General features: G+C 49.3%; 1 protein-coding gene across 6 annotated transcripts in view; it reads left to right on the top strand.

Moving 5' to 3' along the window:
* The window catches only part of DAAM2 (dishevelled associated activator of morphogenesis 2), a 113685-nt gene that overhangs the window by 61274 nt on the left and 30239 nt on the right, over nucleotides 1-22172 (top strand). For all 6 annotated transcript variants that reach the window (XR_010946837.1, XM_067753046.1, XM_067753045.1 and 3 more), the window contains 8 exons: nucleotides 4189-4414; nucleotides 10447-10536; nucleotides 14083-14157; nucleotides 14595-14689; nucleotides 17333-17666; nucleotides 19094-19204; nucleotides 20394-20497; nucleotides 21908-21974. Coding sequence is in view for 5 of the 6 variants with exons in the window: in XM_067753046.1 (XP_067609147.1) it covers nucleotides 4247-4414; nucleotides 10447-10536; nucleotides 14083-14157; nucleotides 14595-14689; nucleotides 17333-17666; nucleotides 19094-19204; nucleotides 20394-20497; nucleotides 21908-21974 (1044 nt within the window). In the remaining variant the exon portion in view is untranslated. The remainder of the gene's footprint in view (nucleotides 1-4188; nucleotides 4415-10446; nucleotides 10537-14082; nucleotides 14158-14594; nucleotides 14690-17332; nucleotides 17667-19093; nucleotides 19205-20393; nucleotides 20498-21907; nucleotides 21975-22172) is intronic.

Genomic DNA, 22172 nt, shown 5'->3' with positions numbered 1-22172 from the left:
TGCTTTCCAGCTGAGGGCCTGGGGTTTTAGCCTTGGATCTGCAGAAGGGGCCCCAAGAAAGGGAGGCAGGGACAGGCTTAAGAGGGGTTCCTGGGGAGGAGGGCATCCTCAGGAACATAAACACGCTGAGGAGCTGTGAGCAGCCCGCCCTTAAAAGGGCAAGTGTGCGGCACTCCCGGGGTGGGTGCAGTTAGGGTCCTTCTCTGTGGGGATGGTACTTCCTGTTCGGAGGGTCTCTGTCTACTTCTTCCTTCTTCCCTCCTCCTGAGGCCACTCCACCTCATTTCTTGTACTCAGGGGAGACCTTAAAAATATTTAAAGGAAGTTATGGCCTGGCACCAACCAATCAGAGCAGTCAGAGCTGTGAACAGCTAGTGTAAGACTAACGGAAAAGGCCAGCTATATGCCAGCCCCCGGCCCCCGCCCTGACTGCCCTTGGTAAAGCCTGGCTCAGGGGCTGAAGGCAAAGAAGGGCAAGGAGGGAGAGTGAGGGAGCGAGAAGTCGAGGAAGTGAAGGCAGAAGAGGGTTCACAGGTCCTCCCAGACGTCAGCCCATCCCGCCGCAGAGCCCCGTCATGCCGTCCACCCAGCCTCACCACGCCTCAGGACCTGCCCTCCCATGCTTGTGCCCTCAACAAAGCAGGCTTGCCCGCCAGCTGCAGCTGCATTTTGGAGGCCGATGAAACCAAGGGGACCTTGTCTGGACTCTGCATCATCATCCTAAACTGACGATGGGCGGAGGACCCAGGGGAGTCCACCCCTATCTGCCTAACAGAATTAGTGCTTTACTGAGCCTGACAGTGGGATGCCAGGGTCTCATCCCACCCACTCTTTTTTTTTTTTTTTTCCCATTGGCTATCAATTCCCCTGGAGAGCTTTAACCTCTCCCTTCCTCCCTGATTCCTCAGCCGCCAGCCTATTGCAGACCTTTGTCAACATAAACCAGGATTCTGCACTTGTCTGCCGGCTGCTTCCTCTACCCGCAGCCTCGAGACTGTCCCCTTGTTCCATTCAAGGGTTCCTGATAGCTTAACTACTAGGAATCAGAGATTTCAATCAATATTTCTGGACTGATTGATAAAGACCCCTCTTCTCCTTTTCCATGAGCACAGGTTGTTTGCCAATTGACCAAAAAATATTTACTGAGCGCCCACTAAGCACAAGGCATTTTATTAGCCATAAAGGGGGGAAGATGTCAAACAAGCAGGAGGCATGGCCCCTGCCCTCAAGGAGCCTTCACTGTAGCTGTGGAGAGGCAATACGTAAACGCAGAAAAGATGACCAGTAATACAAGGCAACCTTGGATAGTGTGTTATGTTAGGTATTCCTGGGTCTATTAAAAAAGTCTTTTTTTAAATTGAAGTACAGTTGATTTACAATGTGCTGTTAGTTTCAGGTGTACAGCAAAGTGATTCAGTTACACATACATAAATAGCTATTTTTTTTCAGATTCTTTTCCCTTATAGGTTATTACAAAATGTTGTGTATAGTTCCCTGTGCTCTACAGTCTGTCCTTGTTGGTTATCTATTTTATATATAGTAGTGTGTATACGTTAATCCCAAACTCCTAATTTAATAGATAGACAGATAGATAAAGGGGAGGAAGGATCAATCCCTTTGCATGAATAACCTGAGGTTTGTATATATTGTAGAAAAGATGTGTAATTCTTGGATTGTATAGGGCAATATTTCTTAAAATATCTTTGGTAGAAAATAATTCTGTAGAAAACGTTTTGAAAGTTCTGTGTTCAGATACATTTAATAAATGCTAGCAAACATTTTGTAAAAAGTGTCACAAAGTTTATAAAGAAAGAAAAAGTGGAGTGATGATTAAAATGCATCATGTCTTATAGGAGAGGCCAGCTCAGATGACGAATTTATTAGCTAGATTGTTAGGACTTAGGAAATAAAGCAGTGTTCTCCTTGAGTAACCTTGGGTTCACTAGGAACAAGTTACGCCACATTTATCTTTTTTTTGTTAAGGTTCTAGAACTTGGTTCAAGGGAATGCCTTGGATTTGGCGTTTTTGGAGGTGCACAAGAACTTAGGAAACAATCTCCTGGGGTGTCTTTAGGAAATGAGGGCTAGGGCTTCCCTGGTGGCGCAGTGGTTGAGAGTCCACCTGCCGATGCAGGGGACACGGATTTGTGCCCCAGTCCGGGAGGATCCCACGTGCCGCGGAGCGGCTGCGCCCGTGAGCCATGGCCGCTGAGCCTGCGCGTCCGGAGCCTGTGCTCCGTAACGGGAGAGGCCACAACAGTGAGAGGCCTGCGTACCGCAAAAAAAAAAAAAAAAAAAGAAATGAGGGCTAGATAAGCACATGGGTTCATGGGTTCAGAGCTGGTTGAAGGACTATCCCCTGAGACTGTTAATGACTACTTCTTTGGCATTCCCAGACAAAGTAGCTACGTCATCTGGGCCTGTCGCTCTCCTTGCTGTGGTCAACATTTTTAGCAACAGTGTAAGTACAGACCATGGAGACATTTTGATCATTCTGTTAATGACCCAGATCTAGGAGAAACAGCTAAGAATCATGACTCAAAAATACCTTGACCCCTTTGGGTGTATCACCCGAAAGCACTGAGAGCAGGGACACAGAAAGATAGCTGTACACGTTCATAGCAGCATCATTCACAATAGCCAAAAGGAGATAGCAACCCAGGTGTCTGTCAAGAGATGAATGGATAAACCGAGTGTGGTATATGCATACAGTGGAATATTAGTCAGCCTTGAAAAGACAGGATATTCTGCTACAACAAGTATGAACCTTGAGGACATGATGCCAAGTGAGATAAGCCAGGATAAGTGCTGTAGGATTCTACTCACAGGAGGTACTTAGAGTAGCCAAATTCACAGGGACGGAAAGTAGAATGGCGGTTGCCAGGGGCTGGGGGGAGAGGGAAATGGGAAATGATCGTTTAGTGAGTACAGAGTTTCTGTTTTACAAGATGGAAAACAATTCGGGAAATGGATGGTGGTGGTGGTTGCACAGCAACGTGAATGTATTTAGTGCCCCTGAACTATACGCGTACAAACGGTAAAATGGTAAATTTTATGTTCTGTGTATTTTGCCACAATTAAAAAAAATCTTGACCCTAAACCTGTGATGTAATGTTCAATAAGGATGAAGGCAGAATCTTATTTCTATTCAAAAAATTAGGATATATTAATATGAGGAGAATATGGCTGGGCAGCAGGGTGGTGGATAAGCAATGGTCTCTCTAGTGAACCCGCCCAGATCTGAAACCATGTTTAGGAACCATTGGTCAGGGGTCATTTGACCCTTTCCGGAAGCCCATGTGCAGGTAATTGGGCTTAACCTACCTGGTAGCTGTGTGACATCAATGACTAGGGCCAGCGTTCAGCCTCATGCTGGTCACCATAGAACTAGGCTCTCCCAGTGGCAAAGACTTAACCCTTTCTGTTCCAACAACCACCCAACTGTTGGGTGGCCCTCAGTTCTGATCTCTGGCCATAGTGCTGTCCTCTGTTCTTGGTCGGTATGGAAAGCAGATTTGACCAGATCCCCTTCACTCTTGGCTGGACGCCGTTCCAATGATCAGCCCCATTTCCTTACTGAGGGTTCACTCTAATGGCTCCCCCAGCTCACCCCTCCTTCTGGATGGGTGGGTGAACCCACGCCCTGTTGATATTTCACATCCATCCAAACATGCCTGGCTGCAACAGACTGGGCAGAAAGCTGTGCGAGGCTTCCATCCTCTGGTCCCATGGAGGCCCCCACTCCAGGAGCCATGCCATGTGATTAGCTCGGTGTCTTCCCTGCCAGCCGACGTCAGCCCTTCTCTTCCCATTGGATGACGCCTTTAAAGCGGGTATCCCCAGACCCTGGAGTGAATCGAGTGAGTAAGGAATCCCTGCTGGAAACTGGTCTGCAGGGGACCAGAGGACAGGGAACAGGGTCCCCGTCTGTACAGTCAGAGAGAGAGTAGGCTGAGTGCCAGCTCTGACCTCCTGGAAGTCACATTCTGTGACCACAGCCCTCCTGTCTCCTCTAGGGGCACAGAGGGAGAATCTGAAAGTGTTCATGGCTGTGGGAGAAGGAAGGGGCTTGGCTGTTGGGTTGAAGGCTCCTGACAGTTGGGCAACGAAGTCATGGTGGCAGAGTGGCCGCATCCCCGTCTACCTGGCCGCCGTGCCTGACCACTCTGTGCTTTCTGTTCTACCCAGATCACCATGAGGACCTAGGGCGTCTGCCTGCGGACTGTCCCCCCAGCTGGAAGTGACCATGGCCCCCCGCAAGAGGAGCCGCCATGGCCTGGGCTTCCTGTGCTGCTTTGGAGGCAGCGACCTCCCTGAGATCAACCTCCGGGACAGCCACCCCCTGCAGTACATGGAGTTCTCCAGTCCCATCCCCAACCCAGAGGAGCTGAACGTCCGCTTTGCAGAGCTGGTGGTGAGTGAGGGGGTGGGAAGGGAGGGGGGTTGGCGATGGGGAGGGCCACGGCTAGAGCAGGCAGAGCCAGACAGAGGGCAAGGGCCCATGTGCCGGCATCTTCACCTCCTGAAACTCTGCTTGGGGCTGAGGTGAGCCCCGAGGACATTTCAGCTATGGGGGAGAAACAGAGTTACTCGCTGGGGTGGGCACCATGAAAGGTGGACCTCCGTCATATCTCCACTGGATTTTAGACCTCGCGGGGTAGCAGCAGGCTCCCATGAGAGGAGCAGGTCCACGCCTTTGTGAAATCAGGCAGTGAGGGGCCTCGGAGAACATCAGAGCACTTGGCACCTTTTTCTCTTCTGCTCGCTGGAATTTCCCTGGGATCCTTTTATCTCGAGCACAGAAAGAAGAGACAGGGTGGAATTCTGTAGGCGGACACTGGGTACCTCAGAACAGGGGATGATTTTCTTCTTTTCATTGAAGTATAGTTGATTTACAATGTTGTGTTAATTTCTGCTATACAGCTAAGTGATTCAGTCATACATATGTGTACATTTTTTATATTCTTTTCCATCATGGTTTGTCATAGGATATTGAATATGGTTCTCTGTGCTATACAGTAAGACCTTGTTGTTTATCCGTTCTATACATAATAGCTTACATCTGCTCATCCCAACCTCCCACTCCATCCCTCCCCCAGCCCCCTCCCCCTTGGCAACCACAAGTCTCAGAACAGGGGATGATTAACCAGAAACAGGAAGGTAGAGATGCCTGTATCACACTTGGAACGTGGGTAGGTTCTGGGATGACGACATCCCACGTCTAGCCTGGGGAAGACAGAAGCTCTGTCGTTTATACTGGTAGCAGCTCTTCCTGACCCTTTGTGATACCCATTCAGACCACAGCAGCACCCTGTGTGTGACATGTCATACTCTGACCGCAAGCAGACAGAACAGGAAAGAAGCATGATTCCTCCCTTGGGAGGTCTGATGGTGAGACAAAGCCTGCACACCAAAGAAAGTCCCGGATTGGGGAGCAGGACCCCTGCCCAGGACTCGGGCCTGAACCCTGGCAGAGAGCAGTAAGCACAGGGTCATCTACCGTTAATTCCTGGTCACTCATTCTCATGGCTGACCTGTAGAGAAACAAGGCAGTGTGATTGGGAACGGGGTTTCACACTTGGATTCGGTCACGGATGTATCTGATTAAGGCGATTCAGTTCTTCAAATCACAGGACCACTATAAGATGGGACCCAGCACGTGATGAGAAACAGTGACCCGCCTTCCTCATCATATCAGCTTCAGGAAAACTCATGGTCCTGATACATGCCTTTCCTCAGGGTGGGGCCGGAGGTGGGAGAGAACAAAGCCTTTACTAGCGTAGAATAACGTTCAGAGCCTGATCCGTGTTAGTCCTGCAAGATCCGTTTTTTATGCAGAATACTGCTGACGCCAAATATGTGGGTTTTCCCACACCAAGCAGTTCTCCAATTTTATACAGACATCAACTGGGCGTCCTATGATTTAACTCAATGCTGACATTTACTACCCAGAGTTAGCGCAGACCCCTCAGGTTAAGGGCTCAGATCCACGAGACAGCCCCCAACTTCAGACGCCCACCACAGGTGGTGGGTCCCAGCTTCCCGACACTTCTGTCCAATGTGGCTGCAAATCGGGGGTTCCCACCATCCCCTCCTCAGGTTTGATAATTTGCTGGAGCCGCTCGCTCACAGAAGTCTGGGAAACACTTTGTTTACTATTACCAGTTTATTATAAAGGATATTCTAAAGAATACATGTGAACAGCCAGATGAAGGTGTACGTAGGGTTAGACCCAGAAGGGTAAGGCTTCTGTCCTGAGCACAGGAGTCTGCCCGTGTGGAGTCTGGGCTTCCCCACCCTCGCAACCCGTGGATGCATCCACCCAGCCGGAAGCTCTCTGAGCCTCACCATTTAGGGGCATTTATGGCAGTTTTGACATGATAGATTTTTTTAACTTGATCTGTAGCCCTTCTCTCCCCAGAGTTTGGGAAGTGAGGGTGAATGTTCTAGGCTTCTAATCAAGGCCTGATCCTTCTGGCGACCAACCTCCACCTCGAAGCTATCTAGGGTCCACCAAGAGTCACTTCCCCAGGAGAAAAGAGGCTCCTATCACCCAGGAAATTCCAAGGGATTTAGGAGCTCTGTGTCAAGAACAAAAGATATTCCTATCACTTCTATCATTCATGAAATTCCAAGGGATTTAAGAGCTCTAGGATAGGAGCTGGGAATGAAGATGAAAAATATATTTCTTGCATTAATCCCGGGCAGGGATGTCTTCTTGAGCAGAGCACGTGAGTTTTGAAAGAAGGACATGCCAAGGAGTGTTCCTTCCTTTGGCCCTTTTAGTCACCAAGTATTTATTGAGCATTTTAAGTGGCAGGGTTTTTTGTTTTTTTTTTACAAGTTACTCTGGCAAAAAAGGATGAGTCAGACCCATCTTGTCTGCAGGAAGACTAGCGTGAGGTATTGATCAAACAAATGAAAAATAGTTCTTGAGAGACTGCTGTGTGCTGGGCCCCGTGGGGCTGCCAGGATTTAGTGATGAACCAACAGGAGCAGTTCCTGCCCCCAAGAACATGAAGCCGAACGGGAAGGCCGATCTTGAACAGTAGTGATAATGTGGTGGGTGTTTTGAAAGGAAATGTTTGGGGAGCTGTGGGAGTGTCTAGCAGGGAGCCTTCTTCTAGACCGGCGGTCATGGTGGCTCCTCTGAAGCAGTGACACTTCCATGGAGATCTGAAAGCACAGCGATGGTTAGATAAGTGAATGGAGGTGCAGAAGAGGGCCACGGAGTCCCCCGCGGAAGCAGCAGCAGATGTGAGAGTCTCAAGTCAGGAAAGAGCTGGGTCCTTTTGGGGGGAGCACCATCACGATGAGAATAACCAAGGATTTTGGATTCGATCCCAAGGGTGATAGAAAGCCACCGAAGAGGTTAAGCAGGGGTTTGAGGTGATCCAATCTACTTTCCTAAAAAAAAGTAGGGTCCCTCCATCCAGGGTGGGAGAAGGGACACATCCACTCACGGGAGAATCTCTTTACTCAGTAAGGGCACCTTACCTCTATAAGTTGTAACGGTTGTCTAATAATGTTTAATTTAAATATGTATGTCACAGAGCTAATAAATGAGATGACCAAGCCTTTGTAATTAAAACACTTGAGTATTCTAGAAGTTACTGTTTTTTCCCCGGGAAAATGGGTAACTACTTTTTCTATGTGTATATTTTTATGTAATTAGCACTGTGTTCCTGGTTCAGGGAAAACATGCCCTAAAGCAATAATGTTAGATATTAAAGATTAAAATCCAGTGCAAAAAAAAAGGTCTGTGTAGACCATTGGGAAGCTCTTGGTGCACTCCGAGCTGGGGAGGATTGTCGCTTGGACTAAAGTGTTAGCAGTGAGGATGGGGAGAAGTGGACAGATTCAAGAGCTACTGAGAAGGAAGTATAATAGGATTTGTTGGGATTGGTGAGTGAGCAGGAACTGGGGAACGCCAGGTTTCTTACGTGAGGTTGTGGTGGATGGTGGGACCCTGTACAGGACAGGATGTGCCAGTGGAGACCCAGACTTAGGGTCTGGGTCTGATGAACAAAGTTTGCATATGTTCTCTGCGCCTCAGTTTACTCACCTGTAAAATGGGTTGTTGCGAGTTTAATGAGTAAACCTTAAGCACTGAGAACAGTGCCTGGCACATCCTGACACTGCATGAGTGTGGGAGGTACCTGAGGGTCACCAAAGTTGATCAGTATAGGAGGCACCTGGGTGCCAGGATCGGGAGCTCAGGACACTGGTGAGCTGGAGGTACAGGTTTGAGAGAGTTTAGGATCGTCACTGAGTCCTTGGCAATGGCTGCGAAGGCTTCACCCCGGGGAAGCATAGAGGAAGGGGAGGAGAGGACTCAGGATGGTGCCCTTCGGGACTTCAACGTTGGATGGTAGGAGAGAGGAGGAGAAGTCGGGGGTCCCAAGAGGAACATACAGTGAAGCAGGAGGGACTGCCCAAGAGTGTGGTTGTCCAGGAAACCAGGGAAGAGAGACTCAGTAAGGAGTGGATGGTCCGCAGAGTCATGGGCTACCTGGGCTGAACCAAATTGCCAAGAAAGGTCCTTCGATTTAGTGACAGAGACCACTGGTGAGAAAAGACCAGTGTGTACACAGCCAGGATACAAGGTTGAACATAACTGCTCTGGAGTTCAGGAAGGGAGAAGTGTTCTTACCTGGGAGGGGCTGTGGAAGGCTTGTGGGAGGATGCTAACTTTGAGCTCGGGAATCAGACCAGGGTCCACAGGATGGGTGGGCCAGGAGGGCAGGCCGGGTGGAACTAACTGCATAAGCAAAAGTAGAAGAGATGGAGTTTGTGCTGGGCAGGGTCAGGTGCACAGAACTCTATCCTTTTCTTTTATTTCTGATTCTGACCATGGAAAGGAAATGGTTCAGAAACCTTGAGCAGGGTCTGGGGACATTCCTGGGATATGAAGAGAGTGGTTCTAGGGAAGAACCTTCCTCTAGCATTAGATCTGCTGGAGTCTTTAGTTCGAAAGGCAGGTGACCCGATAGGCATAGTTTCAAGTTCTCTTTGAATGTGCCGTGGAGGATGGCAGCCACTGGTCACGTGGGGCTGCTGACACTTGAAACGTGGCTGGTCTGAACCAGCGTGAGCTGTAATGGGAAATCCACACCAGATTTTGATGACTTAGTTTGAAAAAAAGAATGTAAAATACCTCGTTGATCTTTTTTTTTTTTTAACATTGATTATATTTTGAAATGACCATATTTTAGATATTTTGGGTTAAATACAGTGTATTATTAAAATTAAGTTCAACTATTCCTTCTTAATTTTTTAAAGTGACCAGAACAATTTTTTAAATACATGTGTCTCACATTATATTCCTATTGGACCGTTCTGATCTATGTGAAGGAAAGTCTAAAATGTTCTCGTTGAATAAAAGTAAAGGACAAAGAGTGTAGATATTGATATTTAAGACCCTTGTACCTTCTTAGATATTACTTTCACTATCACTTTAGAAAATGTAAAGATTAGTAATCCTATGCTTTTTTTTATCTTAATGTAAGTTTTGCTTTTATTTTTTCGAAAAAAAACTTACAAGAATTGAGCTGAAAAGCACATTATGTTCCCATGGCCCGTTGACTGTTTTTTTTGATGAGCGCCTGCATAACTCATGAATCACAGGAGAAGAATTTTCAATAATAAGAGAACTTTTTTAGGGGCCATTCAGCACAGCCAAACCTATAAAATCATCCCAAACTACCGAAAGAGTTACCCTAAATTTGATGACGTCAGAAACTACCCAGTCCTGCTCCTGGGGAGGCGTGGGCCAGCTGCTGGAGCCCAGCCTGCGTGTGCACAGCGTTGTCTTGGTGGTGGTGCAGCAGGAGGGCTATCCCTGGCAGGCACACCTCCATGGGAAGCAGACCTCCCGCGGCATGGCGTGCCCTCGTTGCCAGGAGAGATGCTCAGCTCATCATCTTTACCAGGTCTCTTCAGTTGTGCTGGGACCCATGCTGAGGTTGGGGGAACCAGAGAATTTCTGGGGGAGACATTCAAAGGGCACAGAGGCTTGAAGGGTGAGGGCAAAAACTGGATCAGTAGACTGATTTCTTTCTTTGTCAAGCCTTGATTTATGGTGTTGACAAGCTTAAGAAGGACAAGGAAGGAAAACAGGAAACTCCAGGCTAGAGGACTAGAGGCTAGCAAAGCAATACGGGAGATGGGCAGGGAACAGGGGACCTGGATAGGAGGAGCCAGGGACGGGGACAGGAAGTGAAAGATGCTTGGATAGAAGCTCAAGGGCTTGCTGCAAGGAGATGGGAGGATGGGGCTGAACTTCTAGAAAAAGAATTGCCCTATCATATCTTTGATGCTCTTTGGAGGAGGACAGCAGGCTGAGGGCTTTGAGGGAATTCGAGGGAACTGTAATTTCCTGTAGGACCGAATATTCGAAGGTCAACCATGTCTGGGTTTCAGATGTATTTCTTGTTGTCTTTGCAGGATGAATTGGATCTCACCGACAAAAACCGGGAGGCTGTGTTTGCACTGCCACCTGAGAAGAAATGGCAGATCTACTGCAGCAAGAAGAAGGTGCCCTCTCTGATTCCCTTCTGCTGTCCCTCAGGGTCCACAGCACGGCATCCCTTGCCTCCATGCTTTGCTCATTCATTTAACCAGTATTTATTGTACACCTGTCCTGTTCTAGGTGTTGGAGGAGTGACAGTGAATAAATCAGGACAAAAATAATCCCTGCTGTCATGGAGCTTACACTCAGGGACATAGGATTCTGGTTTTCAAAAATCCTGGAGGCAGGTGCCCACTGGGTTCCAGGAGTTGGTGCTGGGTAAGGGAGCTATACGATAACAGGTCTAGGGAATTCCCTGGTGGTCCAGTGGTTAGGACTCCATGCTTTCACTGCGATGGGCCCGGGTTCGATCCCTGGTCAGGGAACTAAGATCCCACAAGCTGCGCGGCCAAAAAAAAAAGTCTAGATTCCTTTCTTGTGCCTGTGCGTATGCAGAGAGGGTGTGCGCCCTGGGCCATACCTGGGGGCAGCTCTGTTGGAAGAACTCCATTTGGGGGGAAGTGAGTGGTCTCTTCTGGATCTTGAACCCCCCCCCCTCCGCCCCGTCCCAGGCTGTGTCCCTGTCCCAGGGCAGCATGCACATCAGGGACACACACTGGTCTCCACTCTCCCCACCCTTTCCTCCCTTTCCTCCTCTCCTTCATTAAAAGATGTCAGTCCCCTGGGCTTCCCTGGTGGGGCAGTGGTTGAGAGTCCGCCTGCCGATGCAGGGGACACGGGTTCGTGCCCCGGTCTGGGAAGATCCCACATGCCGCGGAGCGGCTGGGCCCGTGAGCCGTGCCGCTGAGCCTGCGTGTCTGGAGCCTGTGCTCCACAACGGGAGAGGCCACAGCAGTGAGAGGCCCGCGTACCGCAAAAAAAAAAAAAAAAAAAAGATGTCAGTCCCCTGAATATGGTCCTCCCTAGAAGGATGAGCCGGGCCGCAGTCAGATCTTAATTGGGTTTTATCTCCTCCCCTCTGCTTTCCCAGTGGCTGTGCTTTCTGCTCTCTTCCTCCATCTCTATGTCTCTTTCCTTCATCTCTTTCTCTCTACGTCTCTCTTGCCTCCTTTCTATTTGAGCCTGTTTCTTTCACTCTAGTTTTCTTTTCTTGGCCCACCTTCCTCCCCACCCCTCCACCCTCTCGTTTCTCAGGCTTGCAGCTCAAGAGTGTATAGGTGTTTGGGAGCTAGGACCCGGTTCTTCCCACACCTGAGGCTTAGAAGTCTCCCTTCTGGGAGAAGACGGGCAGGTCTGGGATGGTTTGGGGCTGTTTCTCCTTCGTGCTCCTTAGAGCCCATTCCTGGCTCTTTTATAACTCTTCTCGCTCAAGATATTTGTTCTGGGCTCCATACTGGGCCAGACCGAGCTCATAAAATTGGTCACTATTCTAGAGTTGGAAGGAACCGAGGAGCAACCCAATCTAGTCTTTCATTCTACACAGGAGGCCAGGAAGGCCTAGAGAGGCCTTCACACAAAGTCACCAGCCAGTCGTGGCAAGTGCTGCAATGATGCTGGAATGCAGGCCTGCCAGAGCCTTGAGAACCTGCATGCACTGCAAGCCACTGTCTAGTAAACTCAGTGTGCATGTATTAAGCACCTGCAGAATACTGTGCTCTGTGTTTAGGAATCTCATTGAGAGGAAAGCAGGTCTTTCAAAAGCTCAAGTCGTGGAAGGGAGGGAGGGAGGAAGGAGGAAATTAATTTCAGGAGTAGCTCATCCTATCTCGTGCTTCTCCACTTTCCAAACTGATTTACTCTGGAGGTCCCTGACATTGATCCCTTATGCAGCTAAAATAAAAAACGCACTAAAATGTAAGGACGTCTCTCGCCACCTTCCAAACCAAGTTGTGTGTCATCTCCCCACCCACTTTCACACCCCCCTCTCTTTCCACATGGTACTTCCTCTTGTCTCTAACACTCTCCCCCTTTCTTAGCTTCAGTAATCTTGAGTAACTCAGCCCAGTCCTCTCAGACCCCCTACCCCAGCCCCCGCATGAGCCTTGTGTGTTAGATGCCCCCCACCCTGGGTTTCCATGGCCCACAAATGGACATAGAGCACCGGTCACCCTGCCTCTGGCACAAGACAGACTACTATGTGGATGACTTTTTGTTCAGTACTTTCAGGGTTCAGTGCAGTGATTGGCATGTAGTAGGTGCTCATTAAAGGCATGTGAAATGGCTAAATGGGGAGCCAGTAAAGGCAGGAAAGTATGTGTTTCATGATATGTTCGTTTATGTTCTGTGGTCTCCTCTCTAAGGCGGAAGCTAGAATTAGGGGACTTTGGTCATATATATCCACGTGAAGTCACAAAGACCCGATCAAGCCAGGTTTCTCACTGATCTAAAATTTGGATTTTTTTTTTTTTTTTTTTTTGTGGTATGTGGGCCTCTCACTGTTGTGGCCTCTCCCGTTGCGGAGCACAGGCTCTGGACGCACAGGCTCAGGGTCCATGGCTCACGAGCCCAGCCGCTCCGCGGCATGTGGGATCTTCCCGGACCGGGGCACGAACCCGTGTCCCCTGCATCGGCAGGCGGACTCTCAACCACTGTGCCACCAGGGAAGCCCTAAAATTTGGATTTTAAGAAACAAAATCGTGAAGCCAGAGTGGATGAGGCTGAGGGATGCAGGGCAAAGTCCAGGCCGGCTGGCAGGCAGGTGGTTCAACAGGAAGGTTCTGGAGGAGGTAAATGTTCATGCTAATTTGAAAGCAGGAAATTGACAGAAAGCAGATGAGGGGGAACCTCCAGATGAAACAGGGACAGGGACAGGAAGGAGGAGGGTGTGTGTAATGCCCAGAAGCAGACCCACTGGCCGGAGGAGAGGACTGGATTTTCAGTCAGCATCAATTCTTGTCCAGCTCCCCTCATTCCTGCCCACACTTGGGGAGGACTTGAGGCTTTCTCTTGGGGCCCGAGGGCCATGTCTCATCTGGGCTCTACCTCCTAGCTGCACAGACCCTTCCTCCTTCCAAACCCAGGGCCTTGGGAGTGTCTTTTTCCCTCCTTTTTTAAAGTTACAGTTTACTGAGTACCTACTATGTGCTAGGCGCTGCACCAAATGCTCTATGTCAATCAGTGCTTCCCAAACTGTCTGAAAGACCAAGTTTTTAAATATCCAAACTGTCACCGACAAATACTTTTGTAAAATACGATGAGAATGATATTATCAGAAAACAATAAAATTTGAAAAAGGAGATGTACTCCTTATATAAGCACACATTTTCATTAGATTCAACAGACTTAAAATTGTATTTTATTAAATAGAGTCAGAACAGATATAACAGGGGGAAAAAAAGAATTTATTTTTAATTGTGTATATTGTTTGAAAGTGTATACACCTGTGTGGTTTCTGCCTCTGTCACTGGTTGGTCCTGAGATCCGATGTCCACGATCTGCCTTTTGCCGAGGAGGAAATGGAAGCCTGGGGAGATTTTATAACTTCCTCGAAGTCACCTTGTCTAGGCTGGGCTGGGAGATGAATCTGAATGCTGACCTGGGACAAAGCTCAGGGTCTCAGGCTGTGGGCCTGTCTTGCCGGGGGGTCCATCCAGTCCTTCATCTTGTTCCAGGAACAGGAGGATCCCAACAAGCTGGCGACCAGCTGGCCTGACTATTACATCGACCGCATCAACTCCATGGCCGCGGTGAGCCTCGCCCCTGTCCTGCCCCGGCCCTGCCTGGAAAGGCTCTGGGGAGAGTGGTCATCATCTTCCCCTGCACCCCACAGCCCACCCTCTCTGGGGATCAGCAACTTTTCAGTTATTCTCAAGATTTTATCCTGATCCCTCCCTCCCCTGTGTGACTTTAGATCCCCCCAAACCACTGAAACATTTATTATGTATGTATCACACAGCCTTGGGAAATAGTCTGGGCTGATCATTCTCCCCATTTTACAGATGAGGAGAGTGAAGCCTGGGAATGGCTATTCTCAGAGTCTGTCACTCTGTCTTAGTAAACCGTTCCCTGAGGCCTCACCATTCCTGAGGCGAGGGCGGCCCCCGGGTCACACTCGGGCCGGGAGTGGCAGGGAGCTGGGAGACAGGCAGCCCAGCGTGACCTCTGCCCCCTTCTCCGACCTCAGATGCAGAGTCTGTACGCGTTTGATGAGGAGGAGACAGAGATGAGGAACCAAGTCGTGGAAGACCTGAAGACAGCCCTCCGGACACAGCCCATGAGGTGATGTCCCCTTCCCTCACTTCCTTCCACGTCCCCTCACCCAGCGGTCCCCTCAGCTTCCCGAAGCTTCACGCAGAGCTCTGCTCCCATCCCAGTACCCTTGGCCAACTCCACTCTCCCGCATCCCCTAGAGCTCACTTTACCTCCTTTCACATCCTGGCTCCTACACCCCCTCTGTGAGGAGCAGGGATGCTGCCAGAGGATGGGCATGTTGGGGAGGGGAGATGAACATGGGAAGATGAGATCAACCTCAGATCCTGAAGAGAAACTGAAGGCAGGTGCTTGTTTTATTGGGAAAACAGAACAGGATGGGGGGGTGGGGGTTGGGCATACGGACAGGTACACAAGAAAGAGCTGTGCACGTGAGGGGCCCCGCGCCAGAGGGGTGAGTGTGGGTGAGAAGTACTCCAGCCACTAGGGGCCATTGTGGTGTCTCTGGATGAGATTTCTCCATCTAGAGTGGGAGCAGGCAAGGAAGGGGGGGATGGGTGTCTCAAGGGCTGAAAAGAGCCTCTCCCCACGTCCCAGGCCACATTGTGAAAGGGCCCAAGAGAGCCACAGGCTCCTCTTGTGTCTGGCAACTCATTCCGGCTTGTGGGAACCAACTCTCAAAATGTTCAGCAGTTTTGCAGGCTGGTTGTTAAACATAGCTATGATGAAAATGTAAATTACATCAACTCATGATTAAATAAATGCTATCAAAAACAAAGGTAATTAAGTGCTTGAAACGTATCACTCCTTAATTACCTGATGATTTGACTCCATTTTACTGTTATGCATGCTCTTTACTGTTACCTGTGCTCAGGGAGTTTACGCCCACTGTGTGTGCCTGGTGGGAATATGTAAACGGTGCATCTCTTCCCAGCTCCACGTTCAATGACACACATTGATACTTTGAAATCAGCTATGCTGGCGGTATTTATACCATGGAGATTGGCAAACACCACAATCAGGCCTTTTCTTTCTCTAGGGCTCCAGTTGTTACCGGCACAATGATCTTTGTGTGTGTGTGTGTGTGTGTGTGTGTGTGTGTGTGTGCGTGCACGCGTGCACGCATGCATGCACATACGCACACGTGCACATGTGTGGTCTAGGTTGACCCAGGAGCCTGGAAATAGCCTCAAGGAGAACGGGAGCCCCCTAATCCCTGCCTGTTGCTCAGGCGGGGTGGGGTGGGGGCCTGGTATGGGCAGGGGATGAGGAAGGATGAGGAAGTCAGGGAGTAGAAAGGCTGAGGGGAGGTTGCCGGGTTCATCTCCCACTTCCATTTATTTTTTTTTCCCCATAATAAAATTCTGATTACAAAAGTCACACACAGTCATGGTGGAAATTTTGTGGAATACATAAAAGTATAAAATAGAAAATAAATAATACCTATTTTTAACAATTTAAGAGTACATTCTATTTTTCTAGGTGTATTTCTTTAATCATGTAGAAATACAAATGCTCTGGGGATCAAATGTACTAATTATATGTAGTGCTTTCCTCACCTTCATTTACGACATTTCCTTAGATCATTAATTATTCTACTGAATCAAGGGTTTTAAGCCTCTGTGTGTGTGTGTGTGTGTGTGTGTGTATGTGTGTGTGTATGTATGTATGTGTATGTGTGTGTGTATGTGTGTGTATGTATGTGTGTGTGTGTATGTGTGTGTGTGCCATGGATGACTTTGCCACCCACATGAAACCTTTTGAGTGCTTATCAGAGTGATGTTGTTAAATAGTAAAATAGATAGAAATAGATAAAGTTAAAAATGAACCAATTAAATTGAAATACAGTTACCAAATTTTAAACATTTGTGAGATAGCAATAAATGTACTTCTTTATGCCTTAAATAATAAGAACTAGCAACACCATAATTTTGAAGCCCTGATGAGTGGAAATGATATTTTGAGATACCTGTAACAACTGTAATTAGAGATGAAAATAGCTGTGATTTCTTTGTGTGACAAAGTCACAGATTCTGCTAATGCCACTGTAGTTTATTGCCTACATTCATCACTGAAGGAAATGCTAAATTTCAGGTAGAGGTTTTACCAAAAATAAAAGTGTAATTTTCTTTTCCCATCCAAGTTCATGGACCCCTGAATGTTAGCCATAGACCCCTTAGGGGAACACAGATTCCAGGTTAAGAACCACTGAACTAAAGGGTTTTTAATGTTTTTTTGCTAACCTTCAAGATAGCTCAGATGTTTTCTTAGGGATTCCTTGAAGAGTGCCTTCCCCAGCCTTGATCCCTTGTTGCAGTGACTCTGATGGCTCCCATGTCTGCAAGTCCTCCTTGTTTTCTGACTGTAATTCTCTTAATTCCCATCGTCGTTGGTGATGAGTCTTCAGGTTTAACAGCCATGATAATTATCCTAATAATTATCATGATCATCTCTTTCACATATACACCTTCATAGCTGTGTAACCCACAGTCAACGACGTGCAAATGCTTGGTATTTAAAATGCAAATAAGATCTGAGTCTTGTGAGGTGATAGGATTTTAGCGCTTTAGATAAACTTTACAAGTGAACCAAGTGGCTACTGTCGGTGGGACACAGCGGTACCCGGGTAAGGGGATAGCTGTTTGCAAAATGCATACAGAATAATACGCAACTGCAGGATACCTGTTTTGCTGATGGCTCTGGTCTGGGCAGGTTTGTGACCCGCTTCATCGAGCTGGAGGGCTTGACCTGTCTGCTGAACTTCCTCCGGAGCATGGACCACGCAACCTGTGAAAGCCGCATCCACACCTCCCTCATCGGCTGCATCAAAGCTCTGATGAACAACTCCCAGGGGCGGGCACACGTGCTGGCACAGCCCGAGGCCATCAGCACCATCGCACAGAGCCTGCGCACGGAGAACAGCAAGACCAAGGTGGCCGTGCTGGAGATCCTGGGCGCCGTGTGCCTGGTGCCTGGCGGCCACAAGAAGGTGCTGCAGGCCATGCTACACTACCAGGTGTACGCAGCCGAGCGGACGCGCTTCCAGGTGCGGGGCTGGTGGGGGGCTTATATCAAAAGAGCTGAGGAGCCTTAAGAGAGGGGCGGTTTGGCTGGGAAAGTGGACTCCTCGCTAGACCGTGGGTTCCTTGAGACTGGAATATGGGTCTGCTTCATTTTTGTGGCTCAGTGTCTCTGAACCCAGCACCTGGCTCATAAAGGGGCTCAGTCAAGAAATACTGAATCGGGGTTTCCCTGGTGGCGCAGTGGTTGAGAGTCCGCCTACCGATGCAGGGGACGCGGGTTCGTGCCCTGGTCTGGGAGGATCCCACATGCTGCGGAGCAGCTGAGCCCGTGAGCCATGGCCACTGAGCCTGCGCGTCTTGAGCCTGTGCTCCGCAACGGGAGAGGCCACAACAGTGAGAGGCCCGCATACCGCAAAAAAAAAAAAAAAAAAAAAAAGAAATATTGAATCGAATACCGTTGCTGGAGTGGAGATTTTAGGCCCGATGCCTGGGCCGGTGCCTACTGTAGGGACACTGGGACAAGTCCTGGGAACTCAGGCCATGCTATGCTCTTTTCTTCTCCCTGACCTGCTCCAGGTAAAGAGATAGACAATACGTATAGTGTCTTGGTACTAAGTCTCAATAGATGTGAACTGTTATCACAAACATTATGGTTTATCCACCACTATAGACTATATGTTTGTTCTGTCATCAAACATTTTAAAGCACCTACTCTGTTCAGAAAGTGACCCCTGACCCTTTGCAGAAGATGCAAAGGAGGTAAAAGGTAATGTCCGTGCTATCAAGGAGCTGGGCAGGGAATACAGTTACTCTTGGTATCCTCGGGGGATTGGTCCCAGGACCCTCGTGGATACCAAAACCTGTGGCTACTTAAACGTCTTATATAAAATAGTGTAGTATTTGCATATAACCTATGCACATCCTTCTGTATACTTTAAATCATCTCTGGATTACTTATAAGACCTAATATAATGTAAATGCTCTGTAAATAACTAAGTACCATTACATGCTATGTAAACCGTTACTGGTGTTCAGCAAATTCAAAGTTTGCTTTTTGGAACTTTCTGAAATTTAAAAAACATATATATTTTCAACCTGGCATTGGTTGAATCTGCACCTGTGGGACCCACAGATACGGAGGGCTGAGGAGCTGTAAACAGCTGTAAAGTGCTAAAGCATCTTTCCGGCATCACCCAGCAAAATAAAGCAAGTCCCCAAGGCTGAGTGGACAGGAGACTAAGGTAGGACTGGGGCTGAGATGTACAGAGGCAAAGGAGGCTTCCTGGAAAAGGTGAGCGTTAGGGAAGATCCAGGATGAGACTGGATAGATTGGGTAGAGAGAACACATGGGGCATTCTGGGCGATCGGAATGGCAGGAGCAAAGGCACAGAGGCTGGACTCACAGGATCCTGAGCCCTCCTCTCTTTTTCCGTCCTGCCTTTCCATCCAGACCCTGCTGAATGAGCTGGACCGAAGCCTAGGCCGGTACCGAGATGAAGTGAATCTGAAAACAGCCATCATGTCCTTTATCAACGCTGTCCTCAATGCGGGCGCTGGAGAGGTGAGGCATCTTCTCTGTGCCCTTGCTGGGCCCTGACTTTCCGGACCTGGGGAGGAGGGCGTGAGTGCCACCTGGGGACGTGGCAGAGGGTCGGTGTGGCTGACACTACCATCCCTGTCCTCAGATTATCTGTATCACCTCTTGCCTCCTTCACTTGGGGCCAAGAAAGAACAGCTTGTCATAAACCTCCCTGTCACGAGCGGTTCCTGGGGAGCTTCCTGCCTGGGTCACCTCATGCATTATGCGTGTCATGGACAAACCCCAAGCTTGTCTGGCTGATGACTGTTTAGGATGGTGGGGGATCATTGATGGGAGGAGGGCAAGTGTTGGCCCTTCTTTCTAGAGCTTTCTAAAGACCTGCTTCTGGACTGATTTCTGGGGAGCTGATCATGCTCTTCTAGCACCTTCTGTTGGGAGGTGTGACTTCTGATTTTCCTTCTTTTGGGGTCAGAATGGGATTCCCAGACCTTAAAAATAGCAACAGTCGAAGAAGAACTTGAAGAGCAGGTGAACCCCCCAAATGCTAAGGCAATCAGGTGCCCCAGTCAAGGTCAGCTTGTTGAAGGTCAAAAGGGGCCATTTAATGATCTCTGCTTTTCCCTCTTTTCTGCCGGCATACTTTTTTTTGCGTCCCGTCCTGATGACCTGAGTTGGGGGGGTGGATTGGGGGAATTACCTGTCCCTAAGATGCTGATGTCACCTGAGTCAGTCCTAGCTATTTATGCTGACATCTGTTCTGGTTAGTTGCTAACCATACCTCACCAAGCGGTTCTTATGAATATCATTCCTGTAGGTGAGTGATATCATGCCCATTTAACTGATGAGGAAACTAAGACTTGCAAAAGTCACAAAACCAGTAAGTGACAGAGCAGGGATTGGAACCAAGAAACGTCTGGTTCCAAAGTGTGTGCTCCGTATCACTCTTCAACACTAATCTTTGAGGCCAAAAGCTTAGAGAAAACTGGTGAAGGACTTAAAGGAAGTGAGGCAGGAGAGCTAAAGGGAGTAAATAACAAGGTCAGAGGATGTCTCCTCCCACCCTTTCTTGCAACTCTGGGACTCGAAGCAGTTCTGATGAGTTTGCTGCAGGGGATGTGGTGGGACTGGAGTGGCAGTGAGGGGGCCCCTGGGGACTCCTGTGGAAATTGAGACCAGCCAGTGAGTCTGGTCCTCCCTTGGTGACCCCCAGGATAATCTGGAGTTCCGTCTACATCTACGGTACGAGTTCCTGATGCTGGGGATACAGCCTGTGATCGACAAACTCCGGCAGCACGAGAATGCCATCCTGGACAAGTAAGGCCCAAGTCACCCGTCCCCATGCAAACCTACAGTGACAACGCCTCAGTGGGGGATGGTCAGGACTCCTGTAGAGGTTTCTGTTTCCCTGGAGACCGCCTCCCGCACCCAGCATCGATTCAGAAGCAGCTCTGGGGGGGGCGGGAGGTGGACAGCTCCCCCGCCTTCTTGTCTCACATCACCTATGCCCCTGCCTGTCCTCTTTGCTGACCTCCTGTCTGATCTCTGATGTTCTAGGCAGGTGGACCCAGTAGTCCTCCGCTGTGGCAGTACTGCCCGCTGCGGGGAATTTGGAACCATGTAGGGGTGTTCTTTGGTTTTCAAACTGGCCGGTGGGGGGCACTACTGGCATTGGTTGTAGGGAGCCAGGAATGTTAAACGTACCGCAGCGCGCCCGGCCGCTCAACCAAGAAATGCTCCCCGTCAAGGTGCAAAAGCTCCTGTGCATCGCTAGTGAGCCTCTCTGCTTCCACCCCACTCGCACAGGCTATGTTACTACGTTAGGTCTTAAGGGAGAGAGAATGGGTCCTTTTGTGGGGGTGTGGAGGAGTGGATGGGGTAGAAGGTGAGAGATTGGCTTTGGGTGGGGACATGGGACAGTACTGTCTGCAGGGCAGGAATAGAGATGCCAGACGTAGAGAACGGACATGCGGGCACAGGGGAGGAAGGGGAGGGTGAGACAAATTGGGAGATTGGGATTGACATATATGCACTGTCATGTGTAAAATAGAGAGCTAGTGGGAACCTGCTGTATAGCACAGGGAGCTCAGCTCAGTGCTCTGTGGTGACCTAGATGGGTGGGATGGGGGTGGGGAGGGAGGGAGGTCCAGGAGGGAGGGAGGTCCAGGAGGGAGGGGGTATATATATATAGCTGATTCACTTTGTTGTACAGCAGAAACTAACACAACATTGTAAAGCAATTATACTCCAATAAAAAAGAAAAAAGAGAACACTGGGGAAGGTAGAGGTAGGGCAGTGGTCCTTGACTGCAGGTGCCAGGGGACATCTGGCAGCTCCTGGAGACATTTTGTGGTTGTCACAAAGTGGGGGATTCTGCTGGCGTCTGGTGGGTAGTGGTCAGGGATGCTGGTACACATCTTGGAACTCACACACCCACCTCCCAAAGCCAGGGATGACCCAGCCCCAAATGTCAGTAGTTCCAAACTTGTGAAAGCCCGATGGAAGGTGATAGGACCCTCGGTTGGCCTCCCCGAGGGATGGGCATGGGATTCTGTAAAGGAGGAGAGTGTTGACATACAGGCAGCTGGCTTCTTTCTGGCTTTGCCTTGGCCTCACCTGAATGAAGCCTTCAGATTGAGTGAGTGGGGGGCTTGGAAGGGCTGTAACCCTCACCCGGGGCTGGCCTGGCGGTGATGTCTACTCCCTGTATCCCCCTGTCCTGTCTAGGCATTTGGACTTCTTCGAGATGGTCCGGAACGAGGATGACCTGGAGCTAGCCAGGAGGTTTGACATGGTGAGGAGCCTGCAAGGATGGCGCGACTGCAGTGGGTCCCAGATGCCGTGCTGTGGGAGGTCCGGTGTTGGCTGGGTTCCCTGGTGGGTGCCTCCACGGCCAGGTCCCGCTTCTGGAGCCCTGGCAGTATGGTGGCTCTGCCAGGCCTCACCAGCAGACCCTAACCGGGGAGAGCATCTCCCACTGCAAGCCCCAAAG

This window comes from Pseudorca crassidens, chromosome 10 (assembly GCF_039906515.1).
Source record: "Pseudorca crassidens isolate mPseCra1 chromosome 10, mPseCra1.hap1, whole genome shotgun sequence".
NCBI classification, from domain to species: Eukaryota; Metazoa; Chordata; class Mammalia; order Artiodactyla; family Delphinidae; genus Pseudorca; species Pseudorca crassidens.
The sequence above is the reverse complement of the archived record's forward strand: the minus strand, read 5'-3'. Positions and strand labels throughout refer to the sequence as shown.